At 46.9% G+C, this 26210-nt stretch overlaps 1 protein-coding gene across 5 annotated transcripts in view; it reads right to left on the bottom strand.

The window, feature by feature from the left end:
* Positions 1-26210, bottom strand: part of MVB12B (multivesicular body subunit 12B) — a 62146-nt gene that overhangs the window by 4796 nt on the left and 31140 nt on the right. For all 5 annotated transcript variants that reach the window (XM_051636582.1, XM_051636581.1, XM_051636579.1 and 2 more), the window contains 3 exons: positions 25222-25319; positions 5391-5446; positions 3615-3674 (listed from right to left, as the gene is read on the bottom strand). In XM_051636582.1, coding sequence (XP_051492542.1) covers positions 3615-3674; positions 5391-5446; positions 25222-25319 — 214 coding nt within the window. The remainder of the gene's footprint in view (positions 1-3614; positions 3675-5390; positions 5447-25221; positions 25320-26210) is intronic.

Genomic DNA, 26210 nt, shown 5'->3' with positions numbered 1-26210 from the left:
GATGATACAACCAGCAGAAGCAGAAAAACTGGGCCTGGCAGCACCCCGAGCTTCAGGTGCCACACTGGGTGACTATGCTGCCACCAGCCGACCCCCAGAGTCTGACCGTTCCAGGTCAGATTTACCCTCTCACCTAAAACCTAGTGTTAAACATGACCACACTCATCCTTCATGCAAAGCAGCTAGGCAGAAAGATTTCCCTTTGCAGGGGAATTTAAACAAGCTGGTACCATAATAACTAACATTTTTGGTTTGGCAAACCGGTGGTGTCCCTGCACTCCACAGATGTCACTGCAGCTGGATGGATGCTGCTGCAGCCCAGGGACATCCCTGCCACTGTGGCGTGTGCTGTAGCAGTGCCATCTCGTGGCATGCCATGGGCTGCACCCCGGCAGCCCAGGCCCCCCGGATGCTGCTGTGGCACCTCCAGGAAATGGCGGGGCCACAGTGGCTCTGCCGTTGTGGGTAACATGGCCAAAGCAGAGTGATGTGCTGGGGCAAGGGTGGCACACAGCACTGGCACACCAGCTGCAACGGCTCTGGATATGGACTGTCCTCTCCCACACATCCTAGTGTCCTGTTTGTGATTCCTGGGATGTCACCACAGCATTCCCATTTCCTTGGGCCACATCTGTTTGTCACTGGTCCTTGTCAGCCCTGGAAACTCAGCGACTTTGCTGGTGCCTGAACCCAGCCACGGTGCCGGGTGGGTTGGCTGTGCCAGAGCTGCTGCTGGCTTGTCCATGATGGCAGGAGCCATCAGGGCTGTTTGAGGGCTACACAGGGTCAAGCACGATCTGCTTGTCCAGCTGTGTCCCAGCTGCCTCTGCTCCAACCCCAAAACCTCCTCTCCATCCCAGTTTGTTGTGCCCAGTGGCCGTGAGAGGCCACCAGCACTGTCCCCATCGAGGTGTCTGCCTGCGGGAGGATCTGCTCCCCCCAGACATGCTGAGCAGACCCCATCCCCCCGTCCCACAGAGCAGGAGGACACTGAGCGGGGACACTCGCAGGAACACTGAGAAAAGGATGCTACGGGGCACGATCCGGGGGCCGGGGGCTGCAGGGAGGCGCGCGGCCGGCAGGGGGCGCGCAGGGACCGCGGCGCGTGGCCGCTGCGGCGGGATCGGGCCGGGAAGAGCCGCGCCCGGAGCGCAGCCCCCGCGCCAGGACCGCGCCCGGCGGCCACCGCCGCACCGCCTGGCAACTGGCAAACGTGGCTTCATTAGTTTTACCTCAATGTCATGATGTCACAGCCAGCGGTACCAGCCCCGAGCTAAATAAGCAATAAGCCTCATTTTTCAACACACAAACACATAAAGATGTCAGCTCAAACTGTTTACTAATTAACACTTAAAAAGACACAAATTAGATATGCGTGGCTAAGAGCAATTATAATCAAGACGAATTTCTCTAGTCATTTGGGAACTGAAAAAAATGCCTAATTGCTGGAACCAATGTTTTAAAAACTGAAATCATGCCAGTTAGCAAATATGTTCATTTAAAGAACATTTCATGTGACTACGCTCTGGAGAATTGACTACAAACATGAGAACAAGGAAAAATATTTCTGTATAAAATTAAAATTTTAAGCTCTTTTAGATTTACAACTTCTTCATTAAACATATTTGCAAAAAGCAGCCCATGAAAACTTGTAGCAATTAAGTGGTTAAATGAACTGCCTTCCCTGTCAGTTTAAAAGGAATGATTAATATTAGATGCTCACTTTACTAATTAGACTCTCACCAGACTTCTCACTCGACGCCAAGCTGAAGCCCAGACAGGCCCAGCCCGCCAGTGTCAGAGCCCTCGGCAGCCCGATGCCACCTGCGCCGCTGCAGCCACGAGGCAGCGCGGGGCGCGCCAGGGCTGTGCCCCATGCCGGGGCTGTGCCCCACGCCGGCACCTCCGCCGCCTCCCGCACTGCTCTGCCCCATGCTGCGCCTGCCTAGCCTGCCCAGCGCTGCTCAGTGACCATCCCCTATCCAAGAGACACCAGACCAGGGAGGACAACCCCCAGCAGCCCCAACGCTCTGCTCCCCTGCACCCCAACGGCCACCAGAACAGCCGTGGGTGAACGGCCCCACAGGTCCAACCCACCATCAGCCCCTGGGCCTCACACCTCTCCCCACAGCCCTTCTCCTTGTGCTCCTCAGGGCATGGCCGCCCCGTCCAGCTGCAATGAACTGGTGGCTTCAGGCACAGCCTGACTGAGTTACGGGGTCTGCACCTATTTTCATAATTTTTTCCTGAAAGGGTGGGGTCCTAGCAGCCTGAAGGATGGGTGCATACATCTACAAATGTGGCATCAGAGAACAATAACTCTTGGAATTCTTTGGGAGTATTTTTTACAAGGCATCTAGCTCCAGGGAAAATGTTCTTGCTGCTTTGGAAATCCAGAAGATTTGCTGTAATGGTGCTATTGCTTGCAAGGGAAATAAAGCCATGCAGAAATTCACAATACTTATATGCAGAGCTATGTGCAGACAAGATGCTTCATCAAGGAATATGGGCTGCATAATTATACTTTTCATTACTCTGAATTGCACACAGCCTGTAACGGATCAGGAGGGTGTGGGGAGAGCCGGCAGGTACCGCCCTTTCCTCACAAACAACACAAACAGCTCCAGTGTCCCTGCACTCCTGCCTGTGAGGGGCAGGGCTGCACAGCCCACAGCTCCAGGCAGTGTCCCAAGCTGCCCCTGCTCCAGACACACAGAGAGCTGTGGAAGGAAATCCAGCACCGCTTTGCTTCCCCTCTGGCAGACAGGACGTGCTGCCCCACAGCCAGCTGCTGGTGAGAGCACCACCACTACTCTCCTGGCCTGCCCTGTCAACCAACCACCTCCTTCTTGTACTCAGGAGGATGGATTTAGGAAACTGGACTCACAACTGGAATCAGAAAGTGGAGAAGCTGTGAGACTAAGTTTTGCCCTACCATCTTTGCCTTCGATTCAGCTGGCTGCTTAGAGAAGATGTTGGTGACCAACAGTTCCTGAAGAAACGTGTCCTGCTGAGACAATTTTCCTTCAGGCCTGAGACTTCAGCCAAGAGGCAGCCCTTGCAGATCTGGCACCTCCTTGGCACCATGCAGCACAAGTCATGCATGTGCCAAAATGCTCCCTGGGGAACACCACACCACCCTCGGTTTGAGCTCCTGGAAGAGTCAAACTCACTGGAAGTGCAGCCTAGTTCTCCTGGTAAGAAGTTACCAGCACCATCAAACTGAAAAATTATCACGTAGTTTACCTGACATTACTTAGTCAAGTTCACTTGTTTCCCTGAGATTCAAGTGGCAACCTCACACAAACAGTGCCCTGCTTGTAACATGTTTTGTTAATAAATGATAAAGAAAGATTAAATAAGACAGACATCTGGTATTGAACAGAGGGCAGAAGCCTCTGTCATTAGATTCAACACCTAAAGCATCTTCACGCAGCACAGATCACAGAGAACACCCCTAATTCTGCACTTCCTGTTTGACTCCACATTGACTTAATCCACCAACAGTGACTTGGGAAATACAAGAGAGGACTTTTCCATAGGGGAAGGGATCTCAGGACCAAGAAAACTCGGCTCTCATGACCCTTTTGCTCAGTGCCTGGCAGGGTACCTACCTCCTTTTCGATTTCTGCAAGGGTTTTGATTGTGATGCCCAAGAGATCAACTGGCTGCATCTGGCAAGGAAAGAAAAAAAGTCAAATTCAGGGCTTTTTTGTTTTGGTTTTAGTTTATTTCAAGTCAGCAAATACTCTGTCACCAGAGATTTACAGGCACCATCTGTAAACACATGCATGATCCTGTTCCTTAGTTCACCACAGGAGTCAAGGAGCAAAGGGTAGGTTAGGGATCACAGCTCTAACTCCTTTCACCCTAAGCAGGGACAGCTGACACTCATCTTGGTGTCACTGTGCAGGTAGATGTTTGCCCATCTCGCTGCCACAGGTCAGCTGTTCCTGGAACACACCTCATAACACCCTATGGATTTCAGATGGCTGCAACACGTAGGTGTGTGAGCAGCACTGGCTGCAGGAAGCCCCGACCAAACTGACCATATGGTGGCAATGGTGTCTAAAGGATCCGAGGGGAGGACTAGAAGGACCTAATCTCTCTGCATTTGTCCTCGCAGCAGGAAAGCAACCCTTTCAGAAAGTAATGGTTGTGAAAAACTGCATCCGGCTGCAGGTTGTGTCACCAGGAAGGAGAAAACACAAAGCAGGAGCATGAGGTGAAAAATCAGCCACAGCTGATGGCTCGTGTTTGCTGTAACAGCTTCTTATAAACTGATATTGTTTTAAGATTGGATGGATTAGGGAACTGGTAATGGGATAATGAGCCTTTGAGCTGTGGATCACCAACTTAAATTTGTGCTGGCCCAACGATGCTCAGAAGTAATTCTGCATCCGTACCTGGGTTTCCATTTCAGCCAGTGAACCTGCCCTGCCCCAGCAGGACACAGGGCCTGCCCAAGCTCGCCCTGCTGGAGCCGCGCTGCTGGCAGCACGGGCAGGCTGGGCAGGCTCTGCTCGAGGAGTCACCTCCCTTAGAAACGTGCCATATGTGAAAATAACCCAGCCTGTTTTGCTGCTGCGCTCAACACATTTTGGCTTAGATAATCTCCCATGCCAGAGGGCAACAGGAATCCTTTCTCCATCCTGGCTTCCATTCCCTGGAACTCAGCCAAGGTCTAGCTGTGGCATCATTAGGACACAGCTGCCTCCCCAAACTTTCCAGGCTGGAACTGGGAAACATGAGGGCACAGCCTCCCCTCCAAACTGGAATTCAGCCAGTGCAGCTGTGGCAACTCTGCTACTCCCAGTCAGCTACAGCCACTCACAGAACCACCAGTGCCCACCAGGACAGAGAAGCTCTGGAAGATCCTTGCCCACGTGCCACTGCCTGGCTCTACCCACACAGAATGTGGAGCTGCAGGAGCCTCACAGCAGCTGCCAGCACCAGGGAACACCACCCCAGTACCAGTGCCTTGAACTTCTGAAGTGCAAGAGCAAAGTCATAGTAAAGCTGTGCTGCACCATCTCCCCAGCAGATCACAGCCTGGAGAGCTCTTCATTTCCAGCTTTCTTTACAACATCTACTGTGAAATTGTAAATGCTTCCAGCACCCAGAGTTCCACTGCCATTCCTATTTCTGATGGTGACAAACCCTCTCACCTCCCAGGAGAATTCAGTTATACAAGTGAGCAGGTAAAAGCCATTCCTACCCTGTGGGAGAGGACTGTGAAGTGCAACCTTGTGTCACCTCCAGCACAGTGTGTATATTAGATCCTACATGAGAAAAGCTTCCAGGAGCAATGAATTTGTGTTGATGCTTTGTGATCACTCTCCACAAAAAGATGAATTTCAGACACTGGGAAAAAAACAAAGGCAACTCACCCCTTCAGGAGCACAGGCAAACTTCTCCGAAATCATGAAAGGCACTCCATCCATGGCTGGAAGGGACAAAACAAGTGACATGTCACATTGCCAGCTGACTTCTGACATGCAACTTCACACAATCCCAGTGACATATCAAGTGTACATGGCATTGACAGAACTGATAGCTTTGCAAGTTATTGCCTTTTCTTGCCTCTAACCTGCCAGTGGTTCCTCTCTCCTCAAGACAAAGCTGCGTTAGCTCCTACCAAATCAGGAATTCAATGAACACTCCCCACCCTATCCATATATAATTTCATGGTCTCAATTGAGTCTTCCAATTTGGTTCAGCTGCCAAAAAAGGACAGGATTTGAAACTGTTACCACATACAAGCAGTTTAACTAGAGGGCAGACATCTATTCAGCACCACCACACACATCACCTGGGCAAAGTCGGCAGTGTTGGAGCAAGAGGATGAGGAACACATGGGGAGGTACAAGTCACCTGAAGCACAACACAGCAACTACCTGGGCAGAATGAAAACCAACCCCTGGGCTAAGCAGTCTTCCTGGCCTGGCTGCTGCCAGTGCAAACTCAGCAGTGAGCCACAGAGCTCAAACACCTGCAGACCCACATCTGGAGGATGGAGTTTGAGGACAGACATGAGGACATGACAGCATCACCTCATGTCACTGGGCCAAGTGCTCTCTGTAGCACAACCTTAATGACACTAAGAGGATGGTTTACCTTTATATTAGAATCACAGAATCATTAAGGTTGGAAGGGACCTTAAAGATCATCAAGTTCCAACCCCCCTGCCATGAGCAGGGAACCCTACCACTACTCTTCTTACAGCAATGGTGTTCAGTGTTTCTGCCTTGCTGTTACCAACCTGGAAACTCCACATAAAACTTCCCCCAAAACATGTCAGTACAAGGGAGACACTCATTTTTAAGACATGTAACTCAGCAATTTCTACACATGACTGAAAAGGCCATCTTTCTAAGGCAGAGCGCAGCCTTAAATACACCTGCTTTATTTCAGTTACATCTTAAACATTTTAAGTACTTAAATTTCAGCTCTGAAAGAAATAAAAACTTAAAACTAGTGCAAATTTAAGCCCTGAAATGCCCTCAAGTAATGCTCAAATGAGTTGTTTTTTTTCACAAAGCATCTGCAGCTATGAACATGGCATTTCCCTGCTTGCTATTTGTGACTTCCATCAGCACCAGTAAGTTACCATGTTAGTGATTTAACAAGGGTTATTTAATACTTAGCATTTTAGATTTGCTTTGTGTATTTTTTTACTTTAAAAACCCCTCCACCAGAGTAATTTAGTTATCAAAGGTGCTATGTGGCAGCCACAGCGCTACATGAAACAAAAGGAAACAGATGAAAAGCAGCATCACCAAATCCAGCAAGTTTTGAACCTGAAAGACCATCTGCATTTGTTATCCCAACAGAAACCTGCTTTGATCAGTCACATGCTGACTTTTGCAAAGTAGTGTAAGGAATAAGCGCAGTGAGCGCCCCCGCCGGACCTGCCTCCGTCCGCCCTTCGGCCCGTGCGCTCCAGCCCCGCCGCTCAAAACTGCCGAGCAAAGCAGCAGATGAAAGCAGGGTGTGCCAAAGGCTCAGCAGCGCAATTAGCACTCTCCTAAACAAACGAGCTTCAACAGAGCTGTAATTAAGCAGGCCTGTAATTAAGTATATGCCCTTTATCATAACGATCATGCTTAAAAATGGCATGATGCATGGAAGTGTGTTATTAACGCTGCACTCCCCAAGCGCAGGAGCGTGCACAGGAGCCGGCGTGTCAGGCCCGTCACTTGGCTGCTGGTAAAATACATTAAAGGGAGAAATCAGAAAACAACACCCTCATCCAACAGCTCTTTTCAGAGCCAGGCACTAGGAGTCGTGAGGATTTAAATACCCACCAGTTCAGGCAACTTTATGGAAATAAAGCACGTGGCTGCCCCTGCCGCCCACCCCAGCACTGGGGGGCTCAGCCTTGCCGGGGTGCCTGCGGGAGCTCCCTCGGCACATCAGGGCTGTGGGCAGGCAGTGGGACCCCAGGACACGTGGTGAGCAACCACTTGGCCCTCACCTCTGCTTCTAGGCTGAACAACAGCCCCAGACACAGCAAATGCTTCAGAGGAAGAACATCCCATGAAGAGCTCCCAGGCTGTGCCACACTCTGCCGGGGTGTCCAGCACTGGGGTCTGGCCATCACCCCCGCCCTGCACCGCGAGACAGCACACAACGGCTGTTTACAACAGCCAGTTAATTTCATAATAAAATTAAATGAAACCAGAACTGTAGGAGGCTTTTAATTCCATGTCCCTTGTTCTGATGTTCTGCTGTAAATAAACATCAGCAGCAGCCTCCGATTCCTCCCTTTTCCTTTTTTTTTTTTTTTCCTGTTGCTTTTGAAGCATTCCTGGCAGTCTCTGATGAGCTGTGTTGAGATCCTGCCTGGTGCTACCATTTCCACAGGCAGCATCAGCCAGGCTCTGGCCTGGAGCTGCAGCTCTTGTTTTAGTCTGGCCAAGAGTTATTCAATGCTCCTCAATGTCCATTTGTGCCATGTTGGAAACCAGCAGATGGGAACACAAAGGGATAAAAGGAGTTGGTGCTGGTGAATGATAAAGTACAGCTCTCTCTCCAGAGGCAACGTGTACTGATTCAGAACAAAGAAGGTGGGCCAGGTCCCATTTTAGCAGCATTACTACCAGTAGTGTTACTCATGCCACCACATAAGCAAACTCGCGCATTGACCTACACAGATTTTAACAACTTCAAAAGGCTGTAACTTTAAAATATTTTTAAAGACATACAAAACATTTGCACATTTCACTTAAAGCCTCCTTGCACAAACAGGCAAAGGAACACCACCAGTTCCAGCCCTCAGGTGATCGTGGCTCCCATCCTGGAGCAGGGAATTGCCGCTTAACTGCAGAGCCTCACCTGTCAGGGCATGCCAGGGGCCCAGCACCAAGGGGCTGAATCCAGGAGGCAGCAGGATTTCCCTGTGCAACTACACCCACAGCATCTGCAATGGATTAAGGAGGTGCCTGCGCTCTTCTCCGTCTAAACAGCATCCCTGTGACTTCCCGATGGCAGCCAGGCCACCCAAAAGGACACCAGAGCCACCCCCTTAGTCAGTGCAGGACCACCAAAAACCATGACCACCTTTTAACTGGTGGCTGTTTCTTCATTCTTAGCCTTTAAAGGGCAGGCCACAAAACTGTGCTCTATAAATATGACTTATTAGCTCTTAGAAATTCTCATTTTAATCTAAACAAGTACTGTCACCCTACTCTAAGCACACGATAGATGCTGCCTTCTGTGCTGTAGACTGCAACTAAATCTCAAATGTCAAATTAGTAATTCATCTTTCTTGAATAACTATATTTTTAGCAAAGCTACCAGATTTAAATAATCAGACCTGCCAATGCTACCCTAATTTAAACATACTGACAAAACTTCACAGGCAGCATCAGCTAACATAATGAGTTTCTGGATGACAAAGAACTTCAGACCATAGTTCTCTACACTACCCAGCGTAATAAGCACTTGTTCTTTTCTACAATGCACACATAAAAGAGGAATCTAAATAATAATTGCTGTAATTATCTTGAAAAATATGTGGTGATTAATGGTGATTATGAAAATCTGTATAATTGTTCACTGAAATCTCCAATGATCAGATGCTTTCTTGAAACAGCCATTAATGAAGAACTCAGGAACACAAAAAGCATCAAAACTCAAGCCAAGCTCCTGACCGTCTGAAGCGCCTGCGCACGCACCTCCTCAGCTCTCACCCCTCCCATGAACTCCCTGCAAAAGGTTCCAAGATGTCCATGATGTAACGCATATGTCATTGCGGTTCAAAGCACGAAGTTCAACCTGTTATTTATGCAAATAATTAATTACTCTTGTATCCAACTAGCAGTTTGTCATGACACATTAATGACTTGATAGACTTCTATGAACTAGTGAACACAGGACAGCAGAGCGCTTTTATCGTCATTTAATTTAAAAACGATCCTGTGTGAAATTATCTAGTCATGAGTGATGGAAGCATAAAGAACAGACTCAGCAAAGCTTCTTTTGGATCATTGCTTTATTAATGGTAACGTCAGGGAAATGAAAAATGCTAACATTGTCATATTTAGCTCCTGGGTATAGATGAATAGCTGCCTCAGTGCTTGGCGGGTTCAGTTTGCACACTGCAGTGAGCGCTAATTCTTCACACCACTATTGTGGGGATACACAGCCATAGAAGAGTTTATATACCTCAACTCCCAAAGAAATAACAGCTGTTTCTGCATTTAAATTCTCACCATAAGCTTTCACAGCTTTGCATTTCTTTATTGCTATTTTTTGCATGGCCTTTTACATTTGAATTTTCAACTGCTTATATTAAAAATATTTAAATAAGTAAATCCCTTGCAAAACATTTTCCTGCATGACTCTGAAAACTAAGCATTGCTAATCCAAAACACCAAAAGAACCACAACACTGAATGTACTATTGACACCTCTACACCTGAAATAATTTTAGATTTTAGAAAGAGCTTTCTGTAATACTGCAAAAGTCTTCAGAATTTCCCCAGGACTGAAACACTAGCAGAGTGTTCGTGTTTTACCAAGATGAATATCTCATAAACTAGCCTACGGCAATGCCGTAAAAGCAGCAAAGCTCACCTGCTTAGAGAAAACTTGTCAGCTAAATTACACCAGAGGAACCTGGAAGCGGGTGGGAACCTGGGGGCTGGCAGGGCATGCAGCACGGAGGGAAGCCACGGTTAGCAGGGACATGTGAGCCCTGCACATCTGAGCCTCTACAGCCACGGGTGGAAGGGGCACAGGACACCTGCAGGAACCCAGGCATGTTGCGGGGTCTCAATACAGGGGGAAGTCATTTGGAAGAATGGAAAAAATAGTCTGCCATGCATCCAGAGGACACAAGCCTTTCAAAATAAACCACACTCTGTAACATACAGCTAAGCCTCCTACTTCTGTATTTCTGTACAGAGCAATTTAAAAAGCAGTCTGAATAGTAAAAACATGTGTGTGCGCTCTCTGTGCTACCGTGCACTGAGTCTCAGATGGAACAGCACCACTCTGCATTTCCAAATCACTAATGTTAGCAAAACCTCAGGGGGAAAACAAAAGCAAACTCTCCCTCGAGCTGCTGCCAAACCGGCTGCAATCAGGAATGCTGCAACCGCCCCAGGCCGCACTCCCTGGCTGCAGACACCGCCTCCAAAAGGCACACACTCTTTTATTTCATAAAGTGCCCGAATACTAAGACATTGACGCCACTTCCTTTGGCTCCTCTCCAGTCCCTTCTCACCCTGCCTAGAGTAGCCTCAGAGTGAGGGACCCCTCAAATGAGGGGAACATGGCGCTGCCTCCATCCAGACCAGCACAACACCACAAACCAGCTGTGGCCCGGCAGTGGCGGCTCCAGGACACGTTGCAGTTCATGCTGTGACCTGGGCTCACCATCTGTACCACTCCTGCAGAGCCCACCATGACCAGCTGTGCTGACGGGATCAGCAGTTTGCCAGTCCTCTGCAGCCCCTTGTTAGTCTCATCTGCTGACAAGGAGACAACCAGAGCCGTCACAACTGTCCCATGCTCCACTTGAGTGACCTGGCCCAGGAGGTGCCTCCAGCAGCCCTGGCAGGGGTGCAGGGCAGCACACAAGATGCCCCCCAGGGCACTGCACCCCATTCCGGGGGCAGCTGCGCTGCTGCCCTGCAGCTCCTGGGGGAGCAGGAGGTGGCACCTGGGAACTGCCATAGGGCAATGGGAGAATGCCCTGGCAGACAAGACCCTGGCCCCATGTCCGGGCCACAGGGCGGCAGCAGCAGCAGCACCAAACCACACGGCCCTTGGTGCAGTGAGCAGGGGCCTCCTGGGCTGTGGAACAAAACCTCTGGGATGGCAAAGATTTACAGCTTTCCTGTTCATCTTGAAACGACTTTGATTAAAAAAAACAGACCTGGACTAAATTTTCATTTTTGCTAATTTGATTGTCAGCCTTTATTTTCTCTGTTTCCTGCATAGCTCAGGACATGGCACAATTAGTTCTTTACTGCTAGATCAAGCCATGAAAACACTTGAGAAAATACTCCTGGTTTTGATTATTTTCTTTTTTAAATAAAGTGAAGGTTAAGTACTGCATGGTGACAGCTAAGTGGTACCTCAGCACTGCGGCTGTATCAGCATCAGAGAACATGGAGAGACTTCAAACAAGCTCTTCAAATTGTAAGTGTTTAGGAGCTCTTGATTTTATTATTTTTTAATAAAATGTCCCCTTTGAAGTCTCTGCACCACACTAAACTTCAAAGATCACACCTAAGCATGTGCTACTTCCAAGCAACAACCCTTAATTAATTAGACCAGAGCAGATACAAAACAGGGCACTTGTTCAGGGCTGCGGCCGAGCCCGGGCAGGCCTGGCCGAAGGATGGAGGGAAGCAGAGGCGCTCCCCCAACGCCAGAGGAACACAGGCGCTTTTCAATTACTTGCAGCTCTCGCTGTAATGACAGACAGACTCCTTGGAACTCATTAAACATGTAATGTCTGTCTGCGGCAGAGAGGCAGGGAGGTGCGGGCAGTACTTGGGCTGGAGCAAGCAGTTGCAAAACACATCTTGGGAAGCGCCCACAATAGCTGCAGTGTTCCCTGGCCGGCGGCTGTAAATTTATCCCTCTCTTGATGAGAGAAACATCCTGTTGGATAACGGCTGCTTCCTTCCAGCACTGGTATTTTTTGCACTTCAGTCATTTCAGTACTACAGGTCAGCAGCAGGGTATAGTAAAGAAACACACTGTGTTTTGTCACAGTATCTAGATTTTCCTTTGCTGAGACACCTAGGGAGGTGTGATTTTGTACAGCAGGGGCAGCAAGGCTGTCCCTGTGAGGGCACTGGGCTCCCTAACACAAAACCCTCCCCAGACAGGGCCCAGGTCACAGGCCAGCAAGAGATGCTCCTGCTTGCAATGACAGCTGGGATCCTGCCCAGCACCAGCACAGCTTCCAGCTGTGCACTGAGCCACCAACATCTGCCCCACAGGGCTCCCTGGGGAGACCAGGATTCATAAAACCCTTTCTTAACATGGTTTTGTTTTAAAGGACTTCAGTTTTTTTAAATACACAGGCAGTGTTTTGCTTCCAATAAAAGCAAGGAAAAGATGAGGGATCAGCTGTTCTAAAAGCAACACACTCTCCATACCACAGGCACCCCTAAACATGAATGGAAAGCAGAACCATATCACAAGCATAGCCACAAAGGACACAAGACTCCCACCTCCTGCCCTGGAGCTCACTGAGGCACAGCACATGTGCTGCCATCATCACTAAGCAACACTTAACCAGCCAGAAGAGCCCTGACAAGGACCCAAAGCTGGGGCCTGCAGCACAGGATGTCAGCGGGGCAAGGCGATGGCCGCCCGGCTGCCAGGGGCTGCGCCCAACACCCAGGTCTGGGGAGCCAGAAGGACGGGGGGACATTTCCTCCTCTTCCCGACAGCCAGAGCATGGAGCCAAGGCCCCATGGAGCCAAAGGCTCTTCTGAAGGAGGAGATCCACCATGCCCCTGCACAACAACTATTGGATCCAGATCTCCTAACTTAATTTTTAAGTGCTCAGAGTCATTAGTGGAACCACATATTTCTATCAGGTAAATTTAATTTGCATATGCAAATTATATCTAAAGACACTACACCATTAATATGATCACTAATTACATAATAATAGTCACCAATCTCCACAAAGATCAAACTCACAGTTTTGTAGCTATTAAGGAAATTGTGCTTTGTAATTAAGATAATCCTTATTTCCAGATGCTAATCAACTATATAATAATTAGCTTCTTTTGCTAATGCAAATTAAGTATTTTCATCCTTATTGCTAAAAGAGCTGCTTACCACTTTAAAAAGACACAACCTAGAAATAATCCCTCCTCCCCCTTAGAGGTGAAAAGGTAACTCAATTTTTATCAGCAAAGTATTGCTGTTTAACCAAGTCATAGAAAAGTGCAGCCATCTCCTCACACAGCCTGGAGCTCCCCCCTGCCCCAGGAGGACCAGGACCACCGGTGCCGGCGGGAAGGCCAGTTGCCACAGCTCCCGCCCCAAGAGCCGCATGCGGAGCCACCACAGCACGTGGCACCTTCCGCGGGGCCGCCAGGGAGCGGTGGCAGCACGAGGGTGGTGACTAACGAGGCCGGCGGTGACTAACGAGGCCTACCTGCGGCAGAGCAGCGCTGACAGCCAGCCCGGCCGCCTTGGCAGGACACAGCCTTGGCTGCAGCGCATTCATCATCTGCTAAACCAATCCACCCGCTCCGCACCACCATTTGTCATTAATTATGCTAATCAGCAAACCATTACTCTCTGATGACACCACAGCACTTATTAGCTAGTTATGGCTTTTCAAAAGCACAGCTTATTGTGTATGCAAGTGCTGCGCATACATTAGCCTACAGGGAAGAAATGTCCAATTATGAAAAGAAGAAATTTGCTATTATCTCCTTCTAACAAACCAATTTAGCAATTATAAAAGTCTCTGAACTCAGAAGGATTTTTTAAGAAGAGCTGAGTGATGAAACCAGAGAATTTTGTTTCCAATAACTTTCTGAGTTGGAACTAAAGCAACAATAGAGGAATGAACAGTTTTTATTACCATAATTACAATTCTTGCATCTTAACTTTAGATGACCAAAACACAGAATTTATCTAAAAGCACAACTGCATTTGGCTCTTTCCTTAAATGATCTCATTTATTTTTACACAACCAAATTTTCCTGACCTGTTACCGATATTTACACAGGTCTAGCCCATTTTCAACCTGCAGTTTTTACCACACGTGGTTAGCTGAGCAACAGCAACACCCGCCAAGCCCCTGCACACCCAGGAGACACGAGTACGACAAGCAAGGCTGGAGGACCCTGTCAGGACACAGGATTGGAGGAACACACCAGGACTGTGGAGCAGCGGAGCAGGACACAGCCCAGGGCTCACACAGCCAAACAGATTAGAGAGGGAGGCTAAAGATTCAGTTGAAAAACAGTCTTGTTGGAGCACCCAATTAATTTACAGTTCCTAAGTTGTTTTGCTCACTGTGAGAGGAATACCACTAGTTTTAGAAGCTTAATATGTGTTAAAAGCTCATTAATATCATCAGAGTAAATGGGCCTATTAAAACATCTTTAAGCAATATCTGAACATAAATCTCCCTAAACTATATTTAATGACTGTACTTAAGATACATTATATGCAAGTCTTAATGAGACATTAGATAGCATTTTGAAGATTAAAATTAGAGAATCCATATAAAGTCTGTCCACTTAATGTAGCCTTAAGCTACACTGATGAAAAGCATTACTACCAAATTATTACTTCATTAGAACAAATATTTTCTAATCATTTCTGATTTATGCCATTAGTTGTCTCCATATAGATTACTTGTATATACATGAGAGTATACACAAAACAATTTTCTAGTTCCATGGGAGATGGAAGAAATTTTGAGCTTTCCAATGGCTGAGTTAATTACTTGTCTTTTTTCTATTGAGTTAAAAATAAGCACTCTTTATAAAAGTCCATTTACTGTATCCCCACTTTTCTAATTTAATTGGTGATTTCAATTCCATTAACCACAAGATCATTTTAGAAATGTTTGCAGTTTTGCTTTGCAAAGATCAGTAAGATGTCTTGGACTCGGCCCCTGACTGTCCCTTCAGGCTCTCCACAGAGATCTAAGGGGCAGAGACCCCAGGATGGGGCCTGGCCTGAGGAAACTCGGCACAGCTCCCTCGGTAGCAGGCGGCAGTGCTGCCAAGCGGAGCGCCCCACGCCTGCCCCCAGCACGGCACAGCAGGGGACGGGACACGACGCCAACATCAACCAGAGCCCAATACCCCTCACGGACAAACCTGTGCAAACCCGCCTGTTCCGGCAGGGCTGAGGGCAGCTGCAAGACCCCCACGGTATTCCTGCGGGTGGGACCAGCACAGCCGGGCAGCGGGACGCCTCTGCCAACAACCGAGGCCCTGCCACAACGAATGACAATAACCTTACTAGCAAGAGGGCTTTATGTGTGGTTTATTTTGTATAAACAGCTTTTCATTAGATAAATGAAGCCAAACAACCTTTATAAATGTTTTCAATTATGAAATTATGCCATTGAGATATCTGGATGACGATCATCAGGGAAAACACCAGTGACACCTCTTGACAGGAGTCAGAGCCTGATGCCTGGATGACTGCTCCTCCCCATAACATCCCGTCTGGCCACACCAGGCATTTAAAAAAAATCCTTCTTTATTAGATGAAATCTGTAGCAACAAGACTATTTTCATTTGTTCTGCCCAAGTCTTCTAACCAAAAGAGAGAACATCTCATTATAACAATTTTGCATTTTTAACTGTGCAAATTAAGCATTCTTCATAAATAACAGCCTGGTTTTCTGCACTAGAACTCCTTTTTATTAGCAGCACAGTAACGAACAATGAGCAATGTGTTCTATTATTCTTTGTCAAATCACAGAACGCTACATTAGAATAACTCTGCTGGTCAATGTAATATAGCAGATTAAATTCAACTTCTGTGCAAAAACCACTGTAAAACAGCATGATAAGAAGGCTATAAAAAATTTAATTTTACTCCAAACTCCATCAGAAAAAAAAAATTGTGTGAAAAGTAATTTTGCATAATCAGTACACGCCATCTGGAACAATTAACCGATTTCTATAGAACTATGAGGATCAGTCATATCTGCTTATTAAAGATCAGAAATTATACAAGTAATAAATCCTTGAAAAAACTAAGCGTACTCCCGCCTGTCAACGCTATTTTAACTTCAAATACTGAAGAACGCCTGATAAGGCTGAAAAGACGAGATTAATATATGCAAATTACATCCAGCATTTAAAATCCCCAACAACTGTCTCCGGTTTTCTGTCCCTTATTGCTGCCTTTATGTTTTATTCATACACCAACTCACCTGTCACTTCATAAGCTGTAATATTATGGGGGTATTATTAAACAGCATAAAGCCGTGCTTTAATTGGAAAGCTTCATTGCATTTTCCAATTATTTGGAGTAAATTAAAAGCAGATGCACATAGTTTAATAAGGAGTCTAATATCAGTTCCGGGAAATCAAAATTCATTGTCATTACTATGCCGTGATAGTTTTGCAAACTGTACTCAATTTCAGAGGTTTTGAAAAGAAAATCTGTCTCTGCAATCTGTTAATTGTCATTCGGTTAATAACTGTTTAAATATCCAAACCACAGAGTGGCTTCCCATTTAAAAAAAAAATAATAAATTAAACTATGGCACTCAGAAAAGCACAACAAATACAGTGCAGCCCACCCAAAGGTTGTGCTCCACCAGTGGTCCCAGCAGTGGCCACGCTCGGAGCCAGGGCTGGGACCTGCAGCCTGGCAGCCGGGACCCCCCGCACCCTCCAGACACAGCCCCACTCCTGCTCCCGCAGCGCCTGACGCCACCACCCCGGAACGCCCCTGCCCTACACCTGCTCACACACCATTCAAGCTTCTGGGGCAGCAGCCGGACAATCCTCTCAGCAGAGATCATCAAGCAGCTTCCTCGGGAGGTGAGGCATGATCCAAGGGACGGGCAAGTCTGAAAGGCACAGCAGGAGCGGGCCAGGCCTCCCCTGCCAGCCCCCAGTTTGGTGGAGCCGCCAGGAGAGCACAGGAGAAAGAGCAGCACCACAGCCAGAGCTGCCACGCTCCTCTGCTGGTACGCAAAAGTGAGCTGATGAAGACAAGGAATGCTGCTTCGGATGACAGCAGGTTAATCAGTAAATCACACATCTGAAAAATTATACAGGCGGGAGAACTCGTGGCTTCATCTTTCACCGTTTGGGCCCAGCCTGCCTGAGCACAGCACTGGTAACATGGGGTGTAGGCTGCAGCAGCAGGCACAGAAAGAATCTGTGCACCACCACTGAGCTAATTTAATAAGAAATATACCTTTTTGAATCTCATTAAATACAGTATTAAGTAACACATTTGCTTCTCTGAAATATGCAGCTGCAGCATTTTATACAAGACTTCAGTCTCCCTGAACTGCTGGATATTAATAGAGCCTTTTATATTTTGAAGATTATCCAGGTCTCTTAGTCCAAAGATTGGAAATTGCAACAGGGCAAAGAACAGGCAGACTTTAATCTCAGCCTCAGTAAAGGGGTTTCAATGCAGAATAAAGCTTGTGTCACAACTTGCCTGTTTTTTTTGGATGAACCTGATTAAAATTCAGTGCCACAAAAAAATAAATTTAGTTCCACTTCTATTCTTAAGCAGCATGAAGAACATACACGTGGGAACTGGGATCAACAGTAAAATGTAGCACAGGGCCTCCCCCTTTAGAGAGCAGGGTGAACTAGAACACTTGAACATTGGAGGGTATTGCAAAACCACCAGAAACAGGCTGGAAGATGAAGATAAAAGCAATTCTTGTGCAGTGATCCAAAAAATAGCATCTTCCTTTTTTTTCAAAATTACCTGTTTTAATAAAGCAGACACACTGTGCCAAGTGAACCATTTAATTATCTGCAAAAATGATGAATCAAAACAATAGTTTGCAAAAATAAATTACTAACCTCTGATTAAAACGTCTGTCCTCTTTACATACAGATAAAAGATACTGTATGTTTTAAAAGAAAATGTACATCGAAGAGAAGTGGCAGTTGTGGCAGAGATAACCTGACATTTTGCAACAAGACAAGTTAACATATGGGCACTGAAACATAACAAAATCTTCCATTTCTTAATCTAGAAAGATCTCTGAAAGAGATTTCTTTTGTAATTAAAAATAAAAAAGGAAACACCAGGAAAAAAGGGGCACATGCAATAAGGTGTTCCTGAGTCCACGGCTGAGCTGTGGGGAGCAGAGCTCCCAGTCCAGCCTCCCCTGGCTCCTGCCGCTCTCCACGGTGTCTGGGAGCAGAACTCACAGACACGTGAAATAAATCGACTGAGCTCCAGAAAGGAAGGAGGAATCTGGAAGTAAACTGCTGCCAGAGGAGCAGCCTGTGAAATGAATGGTTCCAACAAAGCTACCCTGACAAATTACATCTCCCCCCTGCCAAGACGTGCATTATCCAATACAGAAAAGCAACTCTGTTGCCTTTTCAGGACTCCACTCCCTTTGATGTTTTTCTAGATCATTAACATCAGTTTCCACTCTCTCTGCTGCCTCCAGAGATTTGGATCATAAACCAGCCTGGAACGAATACGAAATCTTCATTTCCTACAAAATGCCCTCGTGCCAGGGAGCCTTGCCTGGGTGACCAGCAGATCAAACTCTGCTGGAATTTACCTTTGCAAATGTTTCCCTCTCCCAGTGCAGCCCAACCATCCCACTTCACAACACCAAATGCTTCCAGCACTTGCCTGCCCCGAGTCCCCACCTACAGCCCCTCCAGACACTGCTCAAACCTATCCTGCTGCCTGATCAGATCACAATGCTTGCTGTGACCTTTCTATAGCATCTTAAAGAGAAAAATAAATATTTGACTATCATAAAAAAAATTTATATATAAAATATAATAAAACATTTAAGTATTTACCTCTAAGGTAAATATTAAGGTAATAAAAATTGGTGCACAAATCAAAAATAAATAAATTGGAGACGTGAAGACAGTGCTACCTGTGAGATCTGCCCACAAAAATATCCTCACTCACAGCGAGCTGGCAAACACACACCAGCCAACACCACGCTAGCAATTGGCTGTGTTTCACTTCCTTGATGCTCAGTCCAGTTTCTCCAAGAAAAATAGTTGTGGGGAACAGTCCACCTTCTCTCCCCCCACATAAGACTAAACAAAATGCCTTTCAAGCCAGCAAAACAAGAGCAGTGCCTTTTTGCTGATTCAGCCAAGGACAGACTGGAACAGACCCCTGGCTCCACCAAATAAGTCCACAACAAGGGTTATCATAGCTGGGAGAAAAATGGACAATAGGTTAAAGATGCCTCTGACCAAGTACACACCTGGCCAATGCTAATTGGTTAATTTGAACAGTGGTACTTTACTCAAACAGTTATTTCTGATCTATAAAAGAGGGCAAGTTCTGCAGGCCTGGGGCTCTCTGCCTGCCCAGGGGGGAGACCCTGCTGCAGTATCAGAACTAGTTCACAGAAATAACTGTTGATAATGTAGCAAAAGACAATCACAAATAGTACTTTTAAGATAAGAAACATACACAAAGGCATTGCTGCATCAAATAACTGCTTTGAAATCCCATCACTCTTAGCAAACACATGGCAAACACTGCAGCCTTGTTCACCGTCACCAATGTTGCTTTATCAGTAGATAAAGCATGTGACATGTTTTGGGAGGTGACATCTAAGCTCCAACCCAGAGGACATGGCATTTTTCCTCTGAAAGAGAATGAAAAACTTCACATTCAGCTCAGTATCAGCAGAACTGAATAACACTGGTGTTTTCAGCCAAGAGCAACTGAAATAATGGATATTCCAAATGCAAAGAAAGGATGCAAGGAAATCAGGGAGGGGTGGTTGGACAGTGCTCAGCTCCACGATGGAGCTGCCCAAGGCTGTGGACAGATGGCACAAAGGCTCCAGCCGTGGGGCTCTGAGCTCTGCTGTCCCTGCTGTTCTGGTTTTGTTCTGCTGCTTTTTCAGCACAGTTTTCATATTTAAGTGTTCAAAAAATTAAGCTTGGTCCTATCCAAGAGTGACTCTGATCATCCTGTTATCACCAGGTTCCTGCTAGAACAAAAAACCTTGAAGATAGGGTTATATGACTTAAGTTATGTTTCTGGCTATGAGATGACAGCTACAGCAGTATCTGTAAGTTCACACACTTGTTTCATACACAAAATTTCATACAGACTAATTACTTTTTGCACACATTCTGACAGGGCTGTGCAGGAGCATCTGACACTCCCCATGCAATGCAATTTCTGTTTTGACAGTTTGAGGGTAGGTCAAGAGAAGGTACAAGTATTGACCGTCCTATACCCAAGTTACCCAAGTCTGCATGCTACAACCAACAAACATGTCTGTCTGCAACACGACTCAGAAGATGGCTACAGTAAAACTACAGGGCAATAAAAGACAACCCGACCCAGTAGTGCACAGGATCACACACCAAAGGCAGCAATGGCTTTGCCCACCTGACCCTCTCTATGGGGAAGCTCACAGCTTGCACCAGCTCATCATTTCCCAGGAACCACTGCTGAGACTGTAAAAATCTCATTTTGCAAATTCAGTCACTAGTTTCCAATGCAACATCCTGACACGTGCTCTGCAAGGTGTGTTACGACTTTTTCCATCCCTAATCCTTTTCCTGGTATGAGTCGGTTGAGTACATCTCCAACGGGCAGGCTGGAGCAGTTCTGCCAGTGAAACCTCAGATCAGGGCCGGGCAGGCAGCGTCGTCCCCCCGCGGAGGAGGGGGCCGAGCATGGCCAGCAGTGCAGAGACAGCTCTGGCCTGGAACCAGAATCTGAAGGGGGCTTCCAACTGAAGATTTTGCAATTCAAAAGGTTTATGTTTTAGTGGCACTTACACAACAGAAAAACTTACTGGATCCCCAACAGGCACCAGCACACAGGTCTGAAACACACTGTTGATTAACTTCAGAGCCACCACGGTATTAGAGCCCATCCAATTAGCAAGGCCTGCAGGAATATTTGCAGTCCTAAATCTCTTGGTTTCTGAAAGGGTTAAAGCTTATTATTAGCATATAATTTACAGGTCCTTTCTCCCAGGAAAGAAATAATGCACAGTAAATGCCACATTCATTTTAATAATACATGTTACAGTCTGTGCCCAACATCTGCACAAAGGTAAAGCAGACAGATTTTTTTGACATGTCCCACTCTGCCATCCAAACACAGGCTTTTTGTTTCTTAAGTGACGGAAGGTTTAATCAAGAAAGCAGGCAATTCATCAATCGAAACAAGGCTGCTCACACCACCCTGACAGCACACACATGGTTTTATACAGAAGAAACCTGGCCACCTGTCAGCAGCACCTTTTACATCAGGATATACAAATACACTGAGTGATCAATCCTCCAGCTCTTCCCATTCATTTCTTTGTTTTCTTATTATATTTTTCTTTATGCTAGATGTTGCCCTCATTCTCTGCAGGGATAGATGGGAGACAAGGCAAGCTATGGCTGTTTATACACTATCATAAAAATTTATATACCCTTAGAGTGACTTATTTCCCTTCTATTTGAGTAACATTATTATAAATAATTTTTCACTTCATTCAGGAATTTTCCCTATACGTTATTATCTGTGGCTGCCTGAGAGGGCTCCCTCTCTCCCTCACTGTCCTTGTGGCTCTGATAAGCCAAAGCAATATGCAGCCAGAAGATGGTGAAGTCTGAAATGAAGGCAATATGCAGTCACAACAACATCTTAATTAAGCTGAAGGCCATGAAGAAAGACTGTGCTGTGAAATACTGAGCAGTGTCTGTCGACAGGTCTGTCTGGAGCAAGGCATTCTTCTTCTAGCAGCTGCCCGTTTGAACATGCACATTAAACCTGTCAGTTCCTCAGCACCATGCTTCCAGCAGCACCCACGGACCTTTTGCAGATCAACTTAGAAGTAATTCTGCCTTTTGGTCTCGGGCACACGGTGCAGGGTGGGCGCAGGAGGGGGTGCCAGCAGCACCAGTGCCACAGGGCACGTGCTGGGCTCCCTGCGTGGGGTCGCGAGGTCCAGGCAATCGCTTCCTGCGTGCGCCCTGTCCTAGACTGATTCATTAGTTTCCTGTGCAAAGAGGAGTCTCCCTAAGTTTCTGGTCACCCAATGTTTCATTGCCAAGACTGGAAATGACAAAAGGCCAGTTAAAAACTGTAATTACTACTTTCAGGACCATTTCTTCCTCAGCTCCAGCTTTGCAATAATAATTACATTACATACTCCAAGGAGCAACAGGACAGTTCCAGTGGGGATCTGGCAATTCCTGCCAAAATGTATTTTGAGATACAGAGCAGGCTCAACAGCCAAAAATCATTTCACCTTCCATAAATAGACTGAATCCCTGATGGAAGTGTCGTTTTTCATTGGCTACTGGGAAAATCTTGGGTGTCTACAGAGAACTGAAAGCATGCTGCAACTCCTCATTTCTCTCTCCTTCACAACTCTCCCTTCCTGAACAGCCCACCCTGTCCCCACCAGAAGAAATCAGACTGAGGCAATACCAAAATCGGAAGATAAGAGACTGTTCCTAACAGCTTTTGTTTCCCTGTGCTGGCACCAGGAAACCTTCCATTTTGCCGAGAGCCAAGAGAGGGAGCCCTTAGGCTTGTCCACACACACAGCAGGATTGGAAAGGACTCCTGCCCCCACCTGACATGACAGCCCTGGTAACCGTGACACCACACCGCTGCTGTCACAGCCCACACATCTTCCCCGCACCACGTCTCCCCGGCCGCAGCCAGGACCCCCCGCAGCACTCGGCGTCCCAGCACCGGAGGCGCGAGCATCCCTTTCCCGTTGCCATGGCGCTGCTGCCGGGCACTGCCGTGCAGCACAGACACAACAGAGTGGCTGCAAACTACACTGACGTAACAGGAAACTTTGGAACGGTTTCCACAGTGCGTCTGGGGGCTAATCTACCTTGGCAAGGTTTAAGCACAGAAAGGGAATTGTCACAGCACCTCATCACAGCTGCTGGAAAGGCAGCCGCGGTCAGGACTTATGCATGAAGATCCCTGCCAATGCACAGGATGTTTCATATGACAAGACCCTTTATTCAGAAATGATTCACAGCTGCAATAGCCATTACAGCACATCTATGCACAACAACTTGTATAACAACGTGTCTGGAGGAGAATGTGCAGTTGGGGGGAAAAAACACTATATAGTTTGACTGAATTGTGCTCATGCAGACGTGGAGGATTAATGCCATGCCCAGTATTGCAGGCCTGTTTTGTGCTTTGCCTATAATCATCTGGTAAAGTATTCAGGTTCTTTGTAAAACAGTTCACCTTCCCAGGCTGCACTGCAGGCAGAGGCCTTTCAGGAAAGTCCCAGAGCAGCGTCACCCTTGGTGACATCCACAAAGAGCTGCTCCCTTGCTGCTTGCACATTTGATGTTTTCTCAGGAGAACAGCAGCTTCCTGTCCTCCATGCAGGCCTGTCTCATGTGGACACAAGAACACTCCTTCCCTTACATTTCTAAATCTATTAGAGAGGGAGAGTAACAAGAAAAACGAGTACTGACAAGAATTATGCCATTGTTATATTCCATCTATTTAGGAACCCGAAGCTGCAGCTTCAGTCAGAGATTACCTTTTAAACAACCCTTTGATTATGGTACATGAATTAATGCCATGTTCCCATGTTAGAAGTGTCACTCACTATTAACAGCAAGAATCTGTGAATGGCACATTTTTGCCATCTTCTCTTCCTTGATTATGCACAAGCACTCCCTATTGTACAGCCCACTGAATCCACTGCTGCTTCGTCTGGCTTTCCAAACTGTCCTGAAAATCTCCTTCAGCCAGATGAAGGGACTGTACTTTCATTAGGTTTTGACAGTCAGGTTTAAAGTCAGTATTCTTCTCCTCTTGCAAAAATGACATAACAAAGAAAACTGTGACTAAGTGTGATCCTACTGTGCCTATCACAGTATTTGTTCAGGTGTAATATTACTCAAAAAAACCCCCAAAACTTTAAGAAAAATTCTCTTGCACCCCAGCACAACTCAGCTGAAGCAGAGCACATGAGCCGGGCGCGTAAGAGAAACATCAGGTGAAACACACTGTTGTGCCACAGCTGGGCCTAACATTTTTCTTTAGTTTGCAGACTCAAAAGTCCTGTTGCTGTGATTTGCGAATAGCTTCCAGACCACACAGCTCTCAGCACATCCAGAAGTGACACTCTACAAGGTACAACTCTGTAAAGCATCCCTGCCTCTCTCTCCCAGAGAAATTTCTTCCTGGGCCTCCAGAACCAGGCGAAATCCCTTTTTAGCTGACTGCTTTCTTGAAGAAAGCAAGCACTTAAAAAGGCAGGACCTCCTCCAAAGGAGCAGGGACCTCAGCTCCAAGCCAAACTCACTGTGTGGTCCTGAAGTACAGTAACAAGTACCCATACCTGCACGGGTGAAGGAATGGACTTGATCCTCACCACTCTATTTAAATACACATTTTCCCTGCAGACTAGTACTGGTTAAAAATAAAAACCAGCTAAATTAATTGGCAGGCTTTTTCCATATTGACATCTGGAAACTATCACTAGCTCTAGCACTTGTATACTAGCCTGGAATGGTGAACAGAGAGAAAGCTGCAGCTAGAGAGATCAAGCATGTATGTGCAAGCACGTACTTCTTAAAAATAAAGCAGAACCTGCCAGATCCTAGCATCTTATTTCAAATTTGCTCTTATACTCAGGAAACAAATCTATACCATGCCAATATTCAGAATATGGAAATGGGAAATAGTAAAGATCGAGTGTTTTTCACATGTATGTTGACCATATCAAAGACCAGTGTGTATGAAACTTATCCTTGCTAGGCAGGACAAAGCTTCCTGGGAAATGGGCAGAGATGTCTCTTGTGATTCACCTGTGAAGATCATGAAAGAGATGAGGAGAAAAGCTTGTGTCACTGCTGCTTTCCACCACAGCTCTCATCTAGCAGCTCTGTGGGCAGCAGCATCCCTCCCCAAGGGCTGCAAAATCCCCCATGATCAGTAACTTTTGCTGCCAGCAACATGTGTGCCTGGGCATTTTCCAGCATGTCTCTGCACCTCTTCAGCTCTCAAAACTTAGTGGCACTGAGGAAAAGCTGGATGTTTGTTTCACAGGTACCTGAGATGGCATATAAATTTGAGTGCTGGTGCTCCAAGTCCAGGCGAGTGCTGTGACTTTTCCCTCGAAAGCTGGCAGGGAGCGTCAGTGAGATGTGCCTAAAGGAGAGAAGGGGAAAAAAGGATGAGGTTACAACAGAGTGGAAAGCAGGGCTGGGCCAGCTCGCTCCTGCCTGGCAATTCCAGTCAAGTGAAACAACAAGCATCAATTTTAATGTTGCTTGTAAAAGCTGGAATAGGCCCCAAACAGCAGAAGACCACTGAGGTGGTGGCTCAGCCATTACTACAAAGGGTGGTTCAGTGGCTTGACCTGCTCCTCAGTCCAGCTGTAAGCGAGACCATCTACACCCTGGCACAAGCCCCCTCCGCCCGCCAAACCCAAACCCCAGGCTCGGCCAATAACCATCCCCCTAAAGGGACAGGGGTGGGCACCCCCCCTCCAGCTGGACATGGCAGCTCTGGCACACCCACACAGTGGCTGGTGAGGGCGATCCCTCTCCTGCAAACACAAGGCTCAACACTTGGCTTCAGGAGGCAGCTCAAACAGCCTCTGGGACAAAATTACATCTCCTTCTCCTCTAGGCAGAAAGTGCTAACAGCAAGTGCCTTGGATATACCCATGCCAGAAAAGGCTGAGTACATTCATAAATAAGATCTTTGAAGCTCTCTTGAGGGCTGAGGCCTGCTCCAAAGCCAGTCAGAGCCTGCTGCACCTCCCACGCTCCCTGAGGCTGGGAGTGAGCTTCCCCCACAGCAGCCCCAGAAGAAAGGGAAGCCAAACTTCACTCGTCACCTCTCTAGCTGCAGCAGTGCATGATGCCCACCCTCCCAACAATGCTCTGCCCACCCTCCCAACAATGCTCTGCCCACCATTCCTGCAGCAGACAGATATTTTTACATTTTCCATTAAACTTTTCCATAAATAGGAAAAAACAAAGCTCATGGAAGTGAAGCTGAAACTATTTTCAGTGGCTCAGAGCTTACTAAAAG

The sequence above is a fragment of the Apus apus genome, chromosome 19 (assembly GCF_020740795.1).
Source record: "Apus apus isolate bApuApu2 chromosome 19, bApuApu2.pri.cur, whole genome shotgun sequence".
NCBI lineage: Eukaryota > Metazoa > Chordata > Aves > Apodiformes > Apodidae > Apus > Apus apus.
The sequence above is the reverse complement of the archived record's forward strand: the minus strand, read 5'-3'. Positions and strand labels throughout refer to the sequence as shown.